The sequence below is a fragment of the Hypomesus nipponensis genome, chromosome 2 (assembly GCF_054491055.1).
Source record: "Hypomesus nipponensis isolate SF chromosome 2, ASM5449105v1, whole genome shotgun sequence".
Lineage (NCBI taxonomy): Eukaryota > Metazoa > Chordata > Actinopteri > Osmeriformes > Osmeridae > Hypomesus > Hypomesus nipponensis.
Genome location: NC_140362.1, coordinates 16,133,310 through 16,153,294, shown reverse-complemented (window position 1 = coordinate 16,153,294; position 19,985 = coordinate 16,133,310). Strand labels below are relative to the sequence as shown.

Genomic DNA, 19,985 nt, shown 5'->3' with positions numbered 1-19,985 from the left:
ACGTTTCGATTTGTTTGGGGATAAGCATGAAGTCTGTTAGTGTCAGGGTTGCTTTTTAGATATCGAAGTCTGTTAAATCACATTTCTTCTTCAGCTCTCGATATTTCCTGTATATTATCTTGAAAACATTTAGGATCAATCGTGCATTATAACAGAGGTCCGTGTCTGATGAATGGAGGGCTTCTGAGCATGTCCAGGTGGGATACTAATGGAACAGGAAGACGTATTAACAGAACACAGTATGGTGTCTCATGGAGAGCGTGGGTTTCCATGGAAACCACTCCGCCCCATTCATCAAGAGAGGCAGGGATGGCTTCCTCCCTGGATCACAAGTGATCACCTGACCTGTGGGCCACACAGTGGTCCAATAGGATACAGCTAACACACTGTACACACACATGTTTTATATACATATCAATCTCAATATAAAGTTGAATCTGAACACAAATTACATCATTAAGAAGCACCAATATAACCAATGTTACCATTAACACATAGGTATTAGTATCTTAGGAAACACTATGCTAAAATGTACTTTACCATAGGCCTACTAAGTATCTGACAAATATGGCAATGATATCACACATCAGTGTACGTTTTCCCGTAGGCTGATGCAGCAAAAGACTTCCTCACAGCGTATGTTACCATATACTGATCCGGAAGATTAGGCTATCTGCAAAGGAAGCAACCCCTTATCAGATACGCAGTCAACAAACATGAGTAGAACGTTAGCGTGATAATAGTACCAGCTGCTGGAGCTGTGACCATGAACACGCGTCTGTTGACAGTTACCTGTCAGGTGTCTCCTCCCACGCGATGGTTGGGAACAGACACCTCGATAAACAGATAGCATATAGTGATAGAAAATAGACTGATTCGCAATTACGTGCACCTGCGTACACACACATGGTATATCTCTCTACCTCCTCAAATATACCCATCTTAATATCTAAGTGTAAGGGAAGGGAGACCTCTCCCGGTAAGGAATCATTACAGAGAACATTTGAATTGTTTCTCAGATAGGCTACCTTCTGTAGCTAGGCTGCTGCTGTTTTGTTACACACACAGTTGACCGCTCAGCCATTTTGCTCTTGTATCCACTAGGTGGTGCAAGATTACCGAAATAATAGCTGCCGTACTTCAAACTATTAGGGGTTGCCAGGTTTGAACATAAACTGAAACAGTTTACGTGGCTTTCAAAGCCTTAAACGAATAACGTATTCATTATTGAACAAAAAATGTCAGCCGACAGCCTATCTTAAACACTTTGACTGCTTTACTTTAAATATATGTAGGTATTGATGGTGAACAACGCTGGTTCAAAAGAAACATATGAGGTTACAATGTGTAGGAAGCCCATGATAATGTCCTATAATTGGTCTAATGAAAATATGTTTGGCAGAGGCGTCTGTGGGAAGAGCGCAACAAGCTCATGTGGAGGTCTCAAGCGCCTTAATAGGGGGATAAAATCAAATAATCTGGCAACCAAATCCTTTACTCCCAGACTCGGCTTCAAGCGCTTTGTATTGTGTTTGTGAGTCAGCTAGACGAGTCTCCATCGGAATTTACGCTGCTTGCTCTGTTCTCTTATCGAACACACTAAATAACCTTACTGGATTTTATTAGTGACATTTTATATCCTACTTTGAATATAACAATGATATCGGCGAGGGAACCATGGACTGTTTCTCAGAGTGGAATATAGAGGGGGCTTTAATTTCGTCGCCTTCGGTTCTCTCACCCCTGTTCTGAGAGAGCTTTGAACCCAGCCACAGGCTCGTGCTGGGTTGTTGTATTTCAGGTAAAGGTAAAAGTGTTGCTTACAATATATCGGACAGATTTGAAGATAAATATCCCTCCACCTAAACAAAATTAAATACATAAAGGACAGATTTTTTCATTAGCCAAGTTCTTGGAAGGTTTAGCTTTTTTCGTCAGGTGTGACCAGTTAAAGTGACCACTAACTGACCATCAGTTGGTCCTGAAAATGGAGGCTGTTATCGAGAAGGAATGCAGTGCGCTCGGGGGACTTTTCCAAAGTGTTATCGGAGACATGAAAGTAAGTACAACATATATTTAACATCTGATGCGTGTCTAGTTAATGCATTCATCCGAGCCGGGGTGCATATTTTGAGAGAAGAGTTAAGTAGATATAGAAAAACGGTACTTTTTAAATGCTGGTGTTTAAAATCACAAGGAAATGGTTGTTGGTGGCTGTCTAACATCCACGCAGGCAACGAGTGACCTTTCTCGCCCCACTTCTTTGAAGATTATTTGGCTCCAACCAGGACGAGGTCACCAAAGGCAGACTACGGACATAATCTTCGAGTCACGAGTAGTTCACTACTAGTTAGCTCATTATCGGTTAGCAGAGATTCGACCACAAATAGGACATTTTAGCCATATGTTGGATATTTGTTGGTCAAAAATAGTATATAGCCGCGATAGTGGTCTAATAATCTTATTTCACAGCTGTTATGGGGCAAAGGAACGGTTGGAATGCTTGGTGACCTGGAGGTTACTAGGCTTTGACATGGCCAGGCCAGGTCAAACTGTCAGCTGGATACCACCCTCTAAGCCTCCAATTAAGTTCTCTGACACTTGATTTTTTAATTTTTATCCGTGGTTACAAACAAAAGTTAAAGCATAGGGTTTATCCCTGTTTTCCAGTGAAAAGTAGCATTACTTGATTTTACTTACCATGCCTTTCAACTGGAAGCTAGTAGACAGGCACACATACTACTTTTATCAATCGACCTCATAGACCAGTCAACTTGTTCAAGCACACTTTTGTATGTTTCATATGAGCAGTGTCTGCTGGGCAGATATGTCTGGGATGCAGGCCGTGTGTTAGCGGGTGTAGGGTTGCCCTGGGTGACTCCTTGGGGCACTGATGCAACAACTCACCAGACCCATGCCGAGCTTCTCCTTAATCTCTGTGTCATTGAAAAAGTATTGCCGAACAAGTAATCTGTTTTTTATTTTTATTTGTCCAAACTGATTTGAAGTGTTCTCAAAAATAAATGCTGGCTAATTAATGCAGTGATGTGTGCTCTGGTTTCCATAGTGATGGTTTATGCGTTTTCTGTTCTGTGCCTACAGACCAGTTATCCCATCTGGGAGGACTTCATCAGCAAGGCTGGGAAACTGCAGTCCCAGCTCAGGTGAGTCTGGTGTGTGTGTGTTGTTCAGTCTTCAATTGTTATCATGGAAATCAGGTTAAAGCCTGTGCAGGGCTTGTAAACCATGTGTATGTAAACCATGTGCCCCAAGTGTGTATACCGTCTATTGGTTTCCCTGTCTCACAACGGAGAGCTCTTTACTCTGTTTTACTGAAGAGTCAATTTGATTTGAAGGCTGGGGTATGCCTGTGAGAGTAGCTGCAGATAGGAGGTATCGCAGAGTCCTTGGGGCAGGAAGGAGGAGCGGGGCCATATGTGGCAGGGTGGGCCAGAAGCAGCATCTGCAGGGCAGGTGTGGAACAGGAGTGAGGAGCTGCTGTTCTGGCCAGGGTGGCTAGGGCACTCACAGTACAGTTTGAGTGTCTCTACCCTGTACTCTGTAATGACATCCAGTGGGTAAGTGCTCTGTAATTTAGCCTGGTTCGCTTCTTTCAAAGCGGCTACGAAGTTCCACAATTATAGTTTGTAGTCATCTCTGTATTTTCGGGCCAAAATCTGGTCTTTTTGGTGTCCTCCCTTGTGGGTTTGACTTCTTTTTTTCTTCATAAAACAAGGTTGACCCGAGGCAATCACAGTGTGGCCACAGCCCTTACACGCCCCCATCCTCTCTTTGTAGCTTCGTCTCTTACCTTTTGAGATACAAGTCATCTACCGTGAGAACCCAAGATATAGGCACCGTGGCATCACCAATGGCTGAAATGAGTCTTCTGTTGAGCTTTTCTGGTCGTTCTCTGTAAGAGGACTCTCCAGTTGAGTGGAGACAGGTCAAGGACGGCTCTCTTTCAAGAAGGGCTCAGAGCCGTGGGGAATCTCCGTGACATCCACAGTCTCTTGCAGATGCGTCAGCTACAGTAGGATAGTAACGCGTCTCAGTCAAACCCAGGCTGTGGATGAGTCTGTCGGCTCATGAAATGGAAATAATGGTGTTTCCCCTCCGCTGAGTCTGTAGCATGGGGATCTTTTGTCAGTCGGTGTTTATAGAACATGCATGACAATGAACAATGCTCCGTCGAATCCAGGGAAGTAAACAGTTCCTCTGGCTTCCGCCGTGTCTCTACCCAGTCTTCAAATAGATGCATGTGTTTGTGTGTGTGTGTGTAAAAACACACCCTCATCCTGCTGCGACACTTTCTCCCTCTTAATGCCATGACCACAATGATAAAGGAATGCATTGTGCATTCATTCTAGGTTGTTAGTTGACTTCAGTATAACTCCTTGAGTTCGTCTCGGACGAGCTCTCTCTCCCCCCCCCCCCTCCCCCCCCCCCCACCATGAATACACACATGCAGACACACCTTATCTCCCATCCCAGAAGTGTAACCCTAGTATGTCGGCCGGTGGAGCATCGTTCTTCCTCTTCTGCGTTCCTCCTCTCCTACACCTGTTTATGTCTGAGCAACCTGCTTTGACTGTTTCCATAGCGATCCCTCCAGTGTTGTCTAGGTGCCTCCCTGTTGATGTTCCACCGAGGCAGTTTCTGTTTTGGTTTTTTTCCACACACTACCGACAACAACCCGCACACACGACATGCCTCTATGGCTGCTACCAAAACACTTGTTTTTGTCTTTAACCTAAAGCTGCAATAGGTAACATTATAACATCGATTCCAATGAACTTCTGAGCTTCCCTCCAGCTCAAATTTGATTGACAGTGGATTTACAAAATAAGCGAGAAAGGAAAGCCCGCCTCGCCAAAGGCAATTGGCTGAAAAAGGATTGCTGGAACATAATTGAAAAATGTGAGAAAGAAAATTGACATTGACATTCCACTAGCACTGAGCCGTCTGTGTTGCCAAACAATGCTCAGTTGTCCTCATTAGCTTACACAAGATATTTATAGGGGGAAAAAAACATTTATTTGTTAGAAAAAATCATACCTTAAATAAGAAATAATAATCCAAGCAGCAGGTTCATGTAACATTTACATGTGTAGTGTAAGTCACGTCCCAAGCCTGTATATCACCCCCAGAAACACCACCAGCCTGCCACCATCCTGCCCTGCATCTGGTCCCTATCTAGTCCATATCTGATGGGAGACACGCGCCAACAGCCCTGCCTCTGGCCCACGTCTCCGCTATGCGATCTTGATCACGTGACGTGCTCTGGTGCTCACGGGCCGGGCACCTTTGATGAGCGCTGGAGATTTGTGGTGTCCCGCTCGTCTGCTGCCGGTCAGTCACACATTCCAGACATGTCAACGCTGCTGGGGTGGATGGACCCTCTGTGATGAAGAGCCCTAATCTTCATCTGCTATTACCGCCATTAGCTGCAATTCAAGGAGTTAATTGCAACCCCCTGCTGTCAGAAGGCGCAATGGAATCTAGATCTAGTGAATGGACGTCAATAAACAAACACTCTCTCTCTCTCTCTCTCTCTCTCTCTCTCTCTCTCTCTCTCGCAAACACACACCCATGCACATAAAACAATGTAAACTCAGATAATCAGTACTTGAATCGGGTCCAACGAAGTGAGCTCAAGTGCTGGCCTCGGCACACGTGTGTCTAAACTGTGGTTTATGACCAGACCAAACCCTGACCTGACGGCCTGTGTTCTATGTGTTCTCCAGGGCAACCGTGGTTGCAGCTGCAGCCTTTCTTGATGCCTTCCAGAAAGTGGCTGACCTGGCAACCAGCTCACGAGGTAAGCACACCACCTGACCTGGCCACTACCACACGAGGTAAACACATGTTCACCATCTGCAGCCGCTAAATGAAGGCACTGGAACATCTTACTTTGTTAAACATACCTACTAAACTACAGAGAAACATGATCAATCCTATTTGTATTTAGTCATTTTGGAGCATCTTTGTTACAGTCCCTTTTGGAAAAGAACGACAGATACATTTATTACGTTTCATTCTGGAATTCCCCCTTCAAGATACAAACCAGTTTTTGCCTGTAGACCTGTGTTCTGGTCGGGCCTCTGGTACTCTGAGGACGCCAGGGCTGCGTCAGGGAACTCGGGGCCCATCCGTATGGGTGTAGCTGTTGGGTTGCTTGGTCCAGGTGCAGTGGGGTTAGTAGAGCCAGAACTCCTTGTCCTTCAGGCTCAGTGCAGCTCTGGGGGTTGCCAGGTTGGCTGGTGAGAGGAAGGGCGGTGGGGGTGGGGTTGTCAGTGGGTCAGTGGGTTGTTAATCCCCTTTAGCTGTAAATCCATCAGACTGCTGCTGTTGAATCCCAACACATCTGGCGTTGGTGTGTGTGGGTTTGTGTGTGTGTGTGTGTGTGTGTGTGTTGGTCTTAGTCTGTGCCAGTGTCTGTCTTTAATAGAGGCATTCCTACATGTGCAAGGTGCCTGTCTGTAAGTACCTTATGTGAGGAGCCTGTGTGTGCGGAACAAACAGGTTGTGTTTGCAGTGCTGACTGCAGTGGCGTCGCTGTGAGTGTGTGAGTGAGTGAGAGAGAGAGAGAGAGAGAGAGAGAGCGAGAGCGAGAGCGCGCCATCTCAATCCCTGAGCCTGACACCTTCTGCCTCGTACTGCTATTAATAGGAGGCCAGGCGCGACACACACATTCATCACACACTGCAGGGCAGGCACAGGCAGGCCGGGGAGATGTAGAGGGACTAAGACTCTGTCCCTCTCTCTATCTCTCTCGCTCTCTCTTTCTCTCTCCGTCTTGCTCTCTCTCGCGCTCTCTCTCGCGCTCTCTCTCGCGCTCTCTCTCGCGCTCTCTCTCGCGCTCTCTGTCCCTCACTCTCGCTCTCTCTCTCTTTGTCCCTCACTCGCTCTCGTTCTCTCTCTATCTTTCTCTATATCAGTCCTGTCAAGCCAAAAATGCGAAGCTACAACAGCATTCAGCTGAGTCAGTGACTCAACCCTGCAGGTAGCTAGTCATGCAGGCAGTGTAGGTGGGACACGCACGCACGCACGCACACTTGGCCCAGGCATTGTGGGAAGCTACCAGCTGTGCCACCCTGCGTCATCACCTCATGGTTCTGACGCTTCCCCCTGTTATCAAGATCAGACCAGGAACATCACACTCCCAGAGGCCTGAGTGAGAGCAGAGACACTGGGCCTGGATGTGAACCTGCACTATGACCCAGGGGCTCTCTGTCCCGAGAGGACTCCCTCTATGAGCACAATCGCCGAGTGTATAGTACAGTCTGGAACATGAGCCTAACGGTATTCATATGTGATACCCCCTCCCCCTCCGCCCCTTGACACACACACACACAGCCACACCCAGCTAAGCACCACAGCCTCCCCCCCCAGCCTCCCCCATCTCTCAACCCAGTGCTGGGGTTGGTTTCCCCTAATTGTCCATGCAGTGCTAGTGGGGCCAGCTGAACGTGGTGAGAGGAGCCTGGGGGGCTGTGGAAGACAGGCTGTGGCAGAGAGGCTCACATGAATTTACTGCCTCATATGCAGACCCCCCCCCCCCCTTCCTCTCTGGTGTTTAATGATGCTGCAGTGGCCCCTGGCGCAATAACTGTATTGTGGTCTCTCTAACTCTCTTTCTCTCTCTCTCTTTCACACTCCATCTCTCTCTAACACTCTCTTTCTCTCTCTTTAACATGCTCTGCCTCAAACACACTCTCAGCCTCTAACTCACTGTCTGTCTCTATATAACTCGTTCTCTCTCTCCCTCGCTTTCCATTGCCCCCCGTCTGTCTGTCCTCCCCCCTATCCCTCCTCTGCCCCCCCCCCGCCCTTTTCTCCATCTTCTCTCTCTAATAGCTACCTTCCTGCTGGATTTGAGATTGTTCTCTCCCCCCACCGCGATTAAAAACACATCGTCTGATCTGAACCCGTTCGTCTAGAAAGAGCCGGAGCTCTGATTGCTTCGCCTAACGACGGCCATGTGGTTCAGTATCACTGCCTGCTCTAATGATGATCTGAGCCGGGTCAGTCTCACTGCTCTATAGGGGCTGCTTGGTGCTGTCTGGTGATCCATCAGAGCTGTCTGTACTGTAGGCTCAGAACCCCATCCATCATTTCTGCCCCGATCTCCGCCATGCTTCCTTAACAGCCCGGCTACACAGTTACATAATGAGAAAAGCCATGTTCAGGTGATCTGCTTTCGGGAGAGGATCGGCTTTCCCCCTCGTCTTTGTCCAAGCCCGAGTGAGATCACATGGAACGTCAGCCTAGATGTGTTTGAAGTTGGATGTGAGACGGGTGGCTACTGTGTGACGGACAGGACGGGGGAGGTATGGGGACAGGGCTCTGTATTGTTCAGCCTTTTGTCTCCAGAGGGGAGTTCTGACAGAGACTTTGTACTGGGGAGATGGAGTATCCAGGCTTTAGGTTAGGTCTCCAGGTGGCCCTGTGTTTGTGTGTGTGGGGTGGGGGTTGGGACCAAGAGTCTTTAATATAGAGGGAAACCTGGGTTTTGTTCGTTGTACAGTGTACATCTCCATTGCAACCTGATGGCAGCTGGCTTGTTATGCTGTTACAGAAGGTAGCTGGCTATCTCCTCAACAGTCCCCATCTCTGAGGCGTCGCCCGGCTTTCTGGTTGTTGTCTCCATAGCAACACCATGACAAGTGTGCATTTGGTAGTCTGTAAGGTGATCTGCACCTACCCTTCTCTCATCTCTTATGCTGAGCTGTTCCCTTCTCAACAACAACCGACTCAATCGCAGGGGACACTGTTTGAGCCATCACCGTGGCAACTAGATAACCCTAGCCCCCCCTCCCTCCACCCCCATCATCCAGAGGTACAGTGATGAACCTGCTCACACCATCACACCACACAGCAATGTCACACACCACAACCCCTCTGGAGCCTCTGATAGGACAGAAGAACAGCTCTGGATTACCTGACAACGTCTCACTGTGCACGTAGGATTTGTAGTGTTCTTGATCTGTGGAGCACAAGGTAGGCAGACACGCACAAACGGCTTGGCAGACAAGGGTGGACTCACTCCAGAGGGGATTGACACACACCATAGTAGTTTTGTGTGTGTGAAGTCTTCTGCTTGCTGCCCACATAGTTGGTTACCCTCAATGTCTTTGATGGTGTCCACAGAGAAATCTCCAGAACATACAGTCGTTTCTGTTTCCATAACAAAAAATGGGGAAGTCCTTGGGAAGTCATAGACAATGTGCACCAATGTTTGCTGTTGCTTTCATGTGTGTCCTTTGAAATGTGAACTTTACGGCATTGTTTTATTCTTCCCAATTTAGCACAGGTTACCAATACATAAAAAGAATGAATACAATGCCAAATGAGTAAATGTATAATGTACGCTGTATTATTGTTTTATCTGTTGCACAGTCAGACTTGCACTGCTGACAAGCTGTCAAAAATCCGAACCTGCTTAGTTATGTGCTCATAACTAAGTCGCAGTATATTACAAGGGAATGTTTACACAGATGTCTTTTAACAAGACAAGTATGTCTGCATGTCTGTATAAATAGACTTGATATGCAGGGGAGATTCTGTAGGTGTACTGTTAGAGGGCCCGGTTACATTAAACACTATAGTTGTCAAATGGTTTTCTTTATCTCTTCACACATTAACAGGCAAAATGCCATTATGTTTATAATTATTCAGACTATACATGTAGGGGGGCCACAAGGGGGGTCCAAGCTTGTTGTCACAGGGGCACTGCCCCCCCCCCCCGAACCGCCCCTGTTGATATGAATGATCAGCTTTCAGGGCTTGTGTTCCGGTTAGATATTGATCAGATAAACACTGCTACGTGTTCTCCCCAGGGGAACGGAATGGCGGGCCAGGCCTTTGAAAGGAGCCATTAAGAAGTTACAGTTACCAGCTGTCTCACTAAAGGCTGATAACAGACGGTGTCAGCAAAGTGATGCGTGTCTAACTAGAGAGGGTACAATTTCTGGGGAAATTTAAATTTAAATTTTTTTTTAACTTAAATTTAAGTAAGTAATATTTCGGTAATTTGAATAGGTATGCATACTTATTATCATAGATTAAAAAACATACATTTGTTGTTGCTAATTTACAATTCCAAACACTAACAGTGACGTTAGTGTGTACTGATCCTATTCTCTATAACTTAAACATCCCTTAAGTTTTTCCCTTCTATTGGTATTTGCTATCATTTAGCCTACTCATATTGTATTAATTCATTAGAACCCCTTTTGAAACAATTAACAACGTTGTCACCGGCAGTATCTCAGATAGAATCGCGATTCAAACAGTGAAACAGTACCATCAGCTAACTGACATTATGCCCAGAAAACGTAAAGAAGCTTAACATTTATTTAGGGGAAAATGGCTCATTCCAAAAAGGTTTACTGGAAGCAATTATTGTCAGTAACAATGCAAAATATGACCATTTGGTCTTCTACTACGGGGTCCTTAGATTGGTCCAGGTTTGTGTTCCAGGTTGAGGTGGTTCATGATCTGTTACTCACAGATCATTTAAAAAAAAAGCATCATGCTAATTCTAACAAAGTCAAAATAAACAATTCAAGTCATTACGCGGGTATGTTTTTTTTCAGGGGCATCAATACAGTATATGCTCTATTGATTAATTTACTTAAATGGCTTTAAATAAAAACTATATAACATAAAAATTTGCAGAAATACATAAATACCAACCAAACTACAATATTCTTGTTTGTTTTACCTCGGATTGGGAGCAACAGTGGAAACGCACGTCAATGTGTCGTCCCCTCTATCCTGGACCTTCAATGCCGCAGATGCCCCCATTGTGACATTCTTGGCTGCAGGTTCCGTACTCTCCCCTCTCATTGCCGTCACCCTCCAGAACTGGGTTGCAAGTTAAATATGACAATAATAGGATTAATGCTATGAAATATTTTAGTTGTTTGACAGCACTAATAAATGTATATGAGAGAGAACCAAGGTTGTACTCTTGCCGAAGGCAAGCACACCCAATAATAATATATATGTGAGATTACAATAGGTTGGGCTATTGCCAAAGGCAAGCACACCTAATAAAATACAGCTAATCTTTCATTATCAACTGTTCTCTGCATGGCTCCTATACAGAAGCAGAGATCTATTTTCATCGTTCACGGTTGGTAAATGAAAGGAATGCCAATTAAAGATTTCAAACACAAAAGTAGTTTTATGCAGCTATTGTGTCAAAACTGTCACAAGTTGTTGGCCGTCCAGTTTAACAGGCAGGTGGGTAAGCAGCAATGAGGACTAGGATTAAATTGGTAGTTTTAGTCGTCAGTTTCTTCTACTCAGTTTGGGCAAAGGGCCAGGCACAAAGGATTGTTGTTGAAGTCTGAGGAGGACATTTAAGGTGGGGTTGGTAAAATAAAAAAAAATACTTTTCTAAATTACTTCACTAACTCCCTCTCCCTCCCTTTTTTTCCTTTATTTTTCTCTCTTGGTTTTGGTTTTCATCCCAACAGCAGTGTTGGTTTGCGTTGATCCCGATTGGCCAACCTTTAGACTTCTGTCTATGTCTTCTAAGTGTTTTCTGTGAGCTTCACAGCACTGGTCACATGGCATCAACAACACAGTAGGTTAAAAAGTAACAACAATCCTTCAGGGTCACGCCGCAGTGGTTCAAATTCCCCCTGACATTAGAAGTACATCAGAGTTGAAGCAGATAAAGAACTTTAATGCTGCAGCCTGCTTTCACCACATGCAACACTCTGGAACTCTGTTTAGTTTTGTTTGAATTAAGACTTGCTTCTAAACAATTTGCATGTTGGCTTTGCCTGGGCTCATGCAAATGCATTGTTCAATTCATGTTTTCTTTCCTTTTTCTTGAAATCCACTCACTCGTCAGGAAAAGATTGACCTTAAAAGCCGTCACTCTCTCTTAATCCCCGAGACATTCCTGCCCAGCGCTCAAGCTTTGCTCCAGCCCCTTCCGCAGGCAGAAGGTTTTCAGACTGTTTACCTTGAATCAGCGTGACTTCATTTACCTCGAGCTGGATCCGTATTCAATTTGATTCTAAGCAAATCTGATTTAATGATTACCACAAGTTTGGAAATAGAGGCAGCCTTGCCTGTGAACATCAGCCCAGTTAATGTTAACAGGCTGAAAACAAAATCTCACTCTTTCTGGATCTCTCTCTTACCCTCTCTTTCTCTCTATCCTCTTTTTCTCTCGTCTCCATCTCTCTCGTGTTTGACTGAAAGACAGTTCCTTTTTTCCATACATACTGGTGCCTCTCAGATCATATTTTCCCCTGAATGTATAATAGTTCCCTGTGCTAAGGAAGGATCAATGGGCCTGTGTGTGCATGTGCACGCTGTGTGTCTACGCACACAGAAATGTCTGCATGTGTGCGCGAGTTTGTATGTCTGTAGAACTACTCGGACTTCATTATGTCCCTTTGTGAATCCGGAGCTGCCCTGTCGCAGAGTACAGTAGCCAACAGTAACAATGAGGCCTCTGTGAGGCAGCCTGGTGCAGGCCTCTCAGATGGCCTGGACAGGGTGTCCATCCACGGAGGTCCGGGAGCCACAGCCAGGGATGAAGTCATGGCAGGGAAACGGCAGCGCTGACCATCCTAGCAGCTCCAGGGAGCCAGCTCTCCTCCGTGGAGCAGGTTAGAAACCAGAGGGATCTGGGAGAGCGGCTCCCTGCGGAGAGCCAGCCAGGCAGCACTCTTCGAGGGCATCTACTCGCTCCCAGCCTGATGTGCTGGACCAGCTGGGTGCAGAACCAGGCCAGCTCTGCCTCACCTCAGTCATGTAGAGACTTGGATATTTCACAAGGTCATTTGATCCCTGTGGTGGATCATAGAGACAGGCTTTTCTACACATTGATTGTTTCTCTCTCTCTCCCTCTTTCTCCCCCTCTCTCTCATTTTCAGATACCACACCCTTCCTAATGATGTTTGTTTGTGACTTTTTTTATAAATAGGAAGCATGTGTGCTGACAAGTGTCCAGGGCCCGAGCCAAACTCCTGTGTCATCATCACAATATCTCTGTCCCCACCACAGATGAGTCCAGACACGTCCAGACAGCGACGCACATACGCACGCGTCTAGGGAAACCTGTTTCTGTCACTCTCTGGGAAATGCCAGCCCATCAGTGCCTTGTGGTTTGATGCTTGTAAAAACACGATTTCAACATGATGAAATCATGTGTACTGGGTAGGTAAACAAAGTACAGTTGGGCTACTTGAAAACTTCTTGTTGGCCGCATTTTAGACGTGTGCACTTGAGCGAACACAGCTGGTCAATTTTTTTCCGCCAAAAGAATTAGATTAGGCTACATTTTTAAGACAGAAGCTCAGAGGTGCTGGCAGGCATTGGTTAGGAGTTCGTGCCCCGGGCCCATCGGAGAGGCATCTTTGACGTCTGCTATAGTAGCCTATTTCTGCTCATGTGAGGGGAGGGGGGGGAGGGGAGATGTAGATATAGTACTGTACTGTACCTACATCTCAGATAACATTCTTACAGCCAACAAGACCTGAGTGCTTTAGAGGCCTCGGCAGGAGCTGGGTAACTCTCTCACAAATTCACTTCAGCTACTGGCATGCAGACCCCCACCCCAGCAGAATTGCTGCAAGCGAAAACTAAGCCTCCAGACTCCAGACCCCCGGCATTTACCTCGAGAGTGCCAGAGAAAGTGCAATCCGTGGCCGGGTCCCTTACACATGGCCAGGGAATGTTTACGGATGTTAATAAGCATTTCTGCTGACCCCCGAGTTCATTTTCCAGTCAGCCACGGCGTGACAATAGTATGTAAACATGTTTGTTCTCAGTTGATCTGTTTGAGCAAATAATCGGCTGTGACCAACAGACTTGTTGAAGGGGAACTTAGGAATGTTTCACAGCCAATTTTCTTGTTTCATCTGTGGTCCTCGTCTTAAAGATACACTATGTTATTTAAGGCTTGTTGTGTGTCATAATTACATCAAGATTATGCTCCGCATCAGGTTCACCCCGAAGAAAACTCTATTTTACAGTATGTAATCTCCAAGAGTATCCACCTTAATAAAAACACAACTACATCTATAATTTCTTCAAAGTATATTGGGTGTTGGCCAATTTAGTAAGGACCATCACAAAGACCCTACTTTCTCTCAAATGTATCCTGCTGTAGAATGAGACTCTTCCCCTCAGCATCGTCAGGGTCGTCAGTACTGGCGGCTGTGACAGACTGTTGACCTGCACAAGGACCGTGTGTGTGTGACTTTCTGGAGTTACTTGTGCAGGCGAACAGGGAGGTGCTCTGTTGGAATTTGGAAGCCCTAAAACCTTGTAGTGTGGCAGCAGTGATTGTGGTTTTTCTGGTTGGTTTTCAACAAGCCAGTCAGTCATGGAGAGAGAGGACTGGAAGGCCCTGGTGTTGAATGATGAATCTTTTAAGCTGTCTTCCTACAAGCTGCGCTGCTCAGAAAACAACCGTCAATGCCAACCCTTTTTCCAGTGGACAGTTTGGGACACAGTTACAATTGTAGCCCTGATAAAACGTTAGCAGAGGAAAGTGAATCAATGACCCAAATACGAGCAAATTATTGCTCGTCTTATCAGTTCTCTTTCATTTTGTAGATAGAGTTGCGATTGTATTTCGGAATCTCAATACGATACAATTCAATACTTTTGGGATTTTCATGCAGATTTAAAACTTGTCTCTTCTGAGATGCAAACTGCTGTGTGTGTGTGTGTGTGCGCAGGAGAGGGGCACAGGGTGCAACGTAGACGGAGTACTGGTAGTGAAGTCCTAGCAGCACCATGGTGGAGGACTGCTCGTGGTCCTTCACATGGAGGAGACATCCACAGCCTCGTGCCCTGCCCGGGACTCAATCAAGCCTCTGTTCATCATGGGAAACTCCAGGCCAGTGGGAAGAGCAATTAAGTGTCTAATAGACCAGACGCACACAAAGAAAGTCCCTGCGCAAATTTATGACGAGGCCCCAACCCCAGTGTGTTTGTGCAAGATTTAGGAACTGGTGGCTTTGTTAAGCCACTCTGAACGGTCAGGTTGCAAGTCTGTATAATATATATTAGCATAGGGTTAGTCAGGAATATGGTAAAAGATGCAGTTGCAACAGCTGCTCTGTTTGGAACATCTGTCAGTTGTATTTCAGCTCATTTGTGAGATTTGAATCGCTTCTGGAACGCTGGTGGCATGTCTGGAAAATACCTCAGAAAATACCTTCCTGCGTGTTAAGCTATATGAGGTAGATTAACTGCCTTCAACAAACCAAGCTAGTCTTTTTGTTTTCAGTTTTTATTCAAACATGGTTCAAACATTGAACCAGACTTGTGACCTTTGGATTTTGCTCACTGGAGCAACAGTGCTAATGTTCGATAAGGGATGCAAACTCATTCAAACCCAGCTAACTTCCCAACCAAATGTATTCTAGTCTTTGACATACTACCATCTTCATGAGTTAATCCTGTTTCAATACGGAAGACATTAATGCTGAAGTTAATGAGTTTGTTTTCTTGTTGGTAGAAAGGTCACATTTCAAAATATTTTCAGTTACAGATACAATAGTTGATATAGTAGTAGTTTACCTTGAGTAACCAAGGTTTTAGTTGGACGACTGTGAGTTTCTTTGTGTCTGTGTATAGGCCTTCTGTTGCTGGGTTCCAGTAGGGTCAAAAAATGTGCTAATTAAAGTAGTGCTCATAATGTTGTTTTAGGGTTCATTTGTTTTTAAATGAAACATGTTTCTTATTGAGTCCCAGTTACCCTTGCGTCAGCGCTTTGACCTCTATCTCTCTCTGATTTCCAAAAAGTCATGTTTTCCATGTTGTGTCACTGGGGGCGACACACTGTTCACACAGCGGGCCAATGGCAGACTGCCTGATGGACATTTTGTAACTAGGAGAACTTTTTGTGCAAGGAACACCCTCAAGGACAGAGCATGGAGCAGGGAGGGGGCCGGGGGCTGATATAGCTTTGTCACTGAGAGGTTGTGTTTGGGAACAGCTTTCTGTTACCAACCTGTGCACATACACAAAAGCACACACACACACACATTGAGATCTCACCTGCCAGTGCCCTTACCTGGGTCCACCATCTGCCAGAAGAACAAGTAAAGAAGCACTGGCTGTGTACCAGTTTCTAATGTAGGCTATACAAAACTGCTCATAGGACCCTCTTTGCCAATACAAATTTGGTAAATCCTTGAAACAAACGCAGAATACAACCGGCTCTGAAAGTGCTCATATTTTTCCTGGTAATCTTGTGCCAAGTACCCTTCTCCGGGGTTGTGTTCGAGTCATTATCCATTTTTCTATTGGGCAGTAAAGTATCTAAACAGTCGGATCCATCAAGCAGTCTGAGGCATGTTATCGGAGAGAATCCTTCATTGGTTCTCCTGCCAGGCTCAGGCAGCTAGGGTCTGTGTTTCTTTCTCTGACTCATTTCCCATAGAAACGCTGACTTGGCCACAAAGCCACTGTGAATCAAGCATTGTCAAGAACACAGCCTTCAGCAGGATGGTATCTCGTCAAATGTTTGGGCTCTGGGCTGGGACTGACAGGAGAGCAGACTCGTGGACGTCAGGATGTGTCTGTCATTACCAGAACAGGGACATGCTGGTCTGACACGCCTGTCAATTCTGGTTTGTCTTCTTTCTCAAATGATCATCATCAGCGTGCTGACAGGGTTCTTTGAACCTGTTCCTGGCCACAGATAGGAGGGATCCTGCAGCAAGCTTGTTAGGAGCTCTGACTGATGTTGTCATGCAAGTGAGCACTTGTGAGTTTCCCTTTATGGATGTTCAAAGGAAATGGAGGGTTTCTTGTGTTGCGTTGGAGCAGGTGATTGTAGCAGTTTAGCACACTTCAGGTTAGAGATACAGATGTACGTCTCATTGATTTCAAACCAGTTTAGTTGATGTTCTTGTTAGTCGGAATGGGACACCCATGCTTTTACCTGACTTGTTGCAGATCCTTAGCTTGCAGATCCTACTTTAGATTGTTGTTGCTTAGCGATATGTTATGTCCTTGTCTTTGATGCTGCCCTACACTTCTTTTTGATGTGCTTTACAATAAGCATTACTCTCATCTTTCATCGGTATCGGGCAATCTCAGAATACAACCTTTTACCTCACCTCCTGTCCAGCTGAGAATAGATTATTGATCATGTACGCGGTCTGAGTGATATCGATGATTAGATGACTGTAACATTAAGCCTCCCCTCTACTGCCTGTATATCTGTGATCGCCATCCGAACAGTCTCTAATCGGTTTCCTTATTGTATGATGATTGCCAGTGGTTTGATAACGCGCCCGGCCTGGCCTTGAGAAAAGACTCCAGGCCCATCTGTTGCCAAACGACAAGGCTATCTTCAATGCTGTTGCCTGACAACATTCTGAGGGCTTGGGCAGAAGCCCATCACCGTGCTGGTCTTATCTGGACCTGCTTCCTCCGGTTCCCTTTGGGGATTGTCTGAGATCAGCCCCATGGCTGTTTCCACAAGCTCTTGTTGGAATCTGAGTGGATTTGTCAACAATATTATGTTTCTGTCATTCAAACACCACCCAGGATGTTTAACCAATAATGCTCGGTGCCAGGGGATAGGTGGTGCCTGCTGATTTTGGCAGCCTTTTTGTAGTCCACTTTCATGAAGATGCTGCGATTCGGGAAAGGTTTGAAGTATCCCAACACCAAGATGACCTCTTCTCCCGATGTCCCACATTCATGAGCCTGTCTCATCTCTTGAGGCGGTCGACCAGAAGCCTGCCTAATAATCCTGTCTCCGAATCTATGTCAATGGCACCAAGATTAGAGAAAGTGGGCCAGCGGAGCCCAGAAAAGAAGTGCACCGGAGAGATTCAGTGGGGGGTTGGGGAGAGAAGAGAGAGTGGGTTCCATGGGTGGTCGTTGAGGATGAGAGAAGACTAAGGTTTGTCGCCTGCAGGACTGCTAACACTGGATGAACACAGCATTAAGTATCCTATAATGTGTCCTTCTCTAGACTTCTCTTAACTTCCGCCACCTCTTGACTTGTTATACTTTTATTGTTCTTGGGTATATTATCTACCACAGCCCTTATCTCTGGTGACACGTCCTCCTACGTCAGCCAATACTGTTGTGTTGCGATACGGACGTCTGGAATGCGTGTAATGTGTAGACACTGTTGCATGTAGATTATCGCAACAAGCCAAAGTAAGCTGGAGGCTACTGTGCACACAGGTTAGTGTTTGTACAGACGAGCCTTTCAGTGGCCATTCATGTAACCCATTACCACCATAAACCTTTGGCATTGTTAGAGGGTCAGACCCTGAATAGTCATGGACCATTGTCTACCGTTCAATGAAATGTTGTATTTGTCCCCAATTTAAACCCATGAATTGGCCACTGTAGTGATTGGATTTGTTCAACCACCATTGACAGTGGTGTACAGCACAGCGCAGTACCCGGTGAGGGGAAAAGCAATCTGGGAGAAAATCCGTCTGTGACCTACTTATTATTGGCCCTGATGTGTAGATGGTGCTGCGCATCTGCAGCAGTCTCTGGGCAGAACTCTGCATGGTAATGGCTGTGACGAATGCACTCCATGAATATTTCCCCTCATTGATTTGGTCCATGTTAGAGTTTGTGTTTATGCTTGAACAGCTTCCCAGACTGTGATGCCAGACCATACCAGTCTCTGGAGGCATTGTTCTCACTCACAGGGACTGATTTATTGTCCAAAACTTGGTAGCCGCATTTCTGGAATCCCCCGGTTGGTCTAATTGATAAAGATCTTATTATTTCTGTTAGAAGGGCTGGCGCTCACAGGCGTAAATGTCTCGCAAGTTTATACCACTCATTTCCAGTTTTGTGGTGTCATGAATCCATTGTCGGGTAGCAGTCTCCCGGAGGCTGGCTGCAACAATGGATATGTAAATATCTCAGAGCAAGCTGACACTCGAAGTGCTGTAATCAAGACATATCTGCCAGCACCACACCCCTCCTAGAAGATGATGACTCTGCAGATCGACGTGAGGAACACAAGACTTCCTCCAACCCCCCCCCCCCCCCCCCCCCCCCCCCCCCCCCCCCTTCTTCCCTAGATGACCTACTCCGTCGTCTAGTTTTCGAAGGCGTGTGACAGGGCGGTCAGCGTTTTCCTGATGGATGCAGCCGCGAGCGCTCGCTTCCCACATCTGAAATGGGGCCTCGTTAGAAACCAGCTCACTCCTCTGCAGTGGCACAGTGACACAGATACCGCCTGCCTGCCTTTTCCTGCGCACCATGCTGCAGGGTCGGCTTTAGCTTGCTAAGTTGGCGTCCTCTTGTTTCCAGCAAGGAATTAGCTGCCTGAGGGAGATCATGTTGGTTGCTGAGCTGTGATTGGCTGCCTTAGGGAGATCCAGTTGGTTGCAGAGCGGGAATTGGTTGCTTAAGGGAGATCCCGCTGGTTGCAGAGCTGAAATTGGCTGTCTTAGGTGATCTTTTTTATTGCTATTGTGCCAGACAAGCTCAATCCAGCTCAACTTAAGTATGTGTAAGAAATTGTAAATACTTTTTCATCCCAGGTCAGATAGTTGTCAGAATACCCAGACCAAACATCTAACAGTCAAAGAGATTTACTGTCTGCCTCCAGGCTAAAGGAGATTGACTGTGGGGCGTGTGGCTTAGCAACAATATTCATGACCCTGGATGGCTGCCAAGTTCCTCGCCGTAGCAAAGCCCCTGCTGTTTTGATGAGAGCCAAACCACTGTCTTTGACTGAAATACAGTACAGTATAATCAGTTCTCCAGTGCCAAATGATAATGAGGTCATCTGCTCTCAGTCTCTTTCACACTTCCGTGAGGTTCATCTAGAAGTCTAGACTCTATCGATCGAGGTCACCACCTGAAGAGACTGGCATAGATTTGGGTTCAAACTGAACCGTTTGACGAAAACCCACATTTCGAATTGAGCCCAAAGTTCCCAACTCCTCAGCCCAGCCCCTCCCCCGCCCCTAGCTGTTGTCGACAGCATGGTGCTATGT

The 19,985-nt window shown here is 46.1% G+C and overlaps 1 protein-coding gene across 4 annotated transcripts in view; it reads left to right on the top strand.

The window, feature by feature from the left end:
* The first annotated feature begins 1,511 nt into the window (after positions 1-1,511).
* LOC146300991 (protein MTSS 1-like) overlaps positions 1,512-19,985 on the top strand; it is a 36,642-nt gene continuing 18,168 nt past the window's right edge. The window contains exons 1-4 of one of the 4 annotated variants that reach the window (XM_084708556.1): positions 1,512-1,801; positions 1,976-2,059; positions 3,103-3,164; positions 5,748-5,821. In XM_084708556.1, the coding sequence (XP_084564682.1) occupies positions 1,988-2,059; positions 3,103-3,164; positions 5,748-5,821 (208 nt within the window). In that variant the 5' untranslated portion in view covers positions 1,512-1,801; positions 1,976-1,987. Of the gene's footprint in view, positions 2,060-3,102; positions 3,165-5,747; positions 5,822-19,985 lie in introns of all 4 variants that reach the window. The other 3 variants (XM_084708555.1, XM_084708557.1, XM_084708558.1) reach the window with 3 other exon arrangements.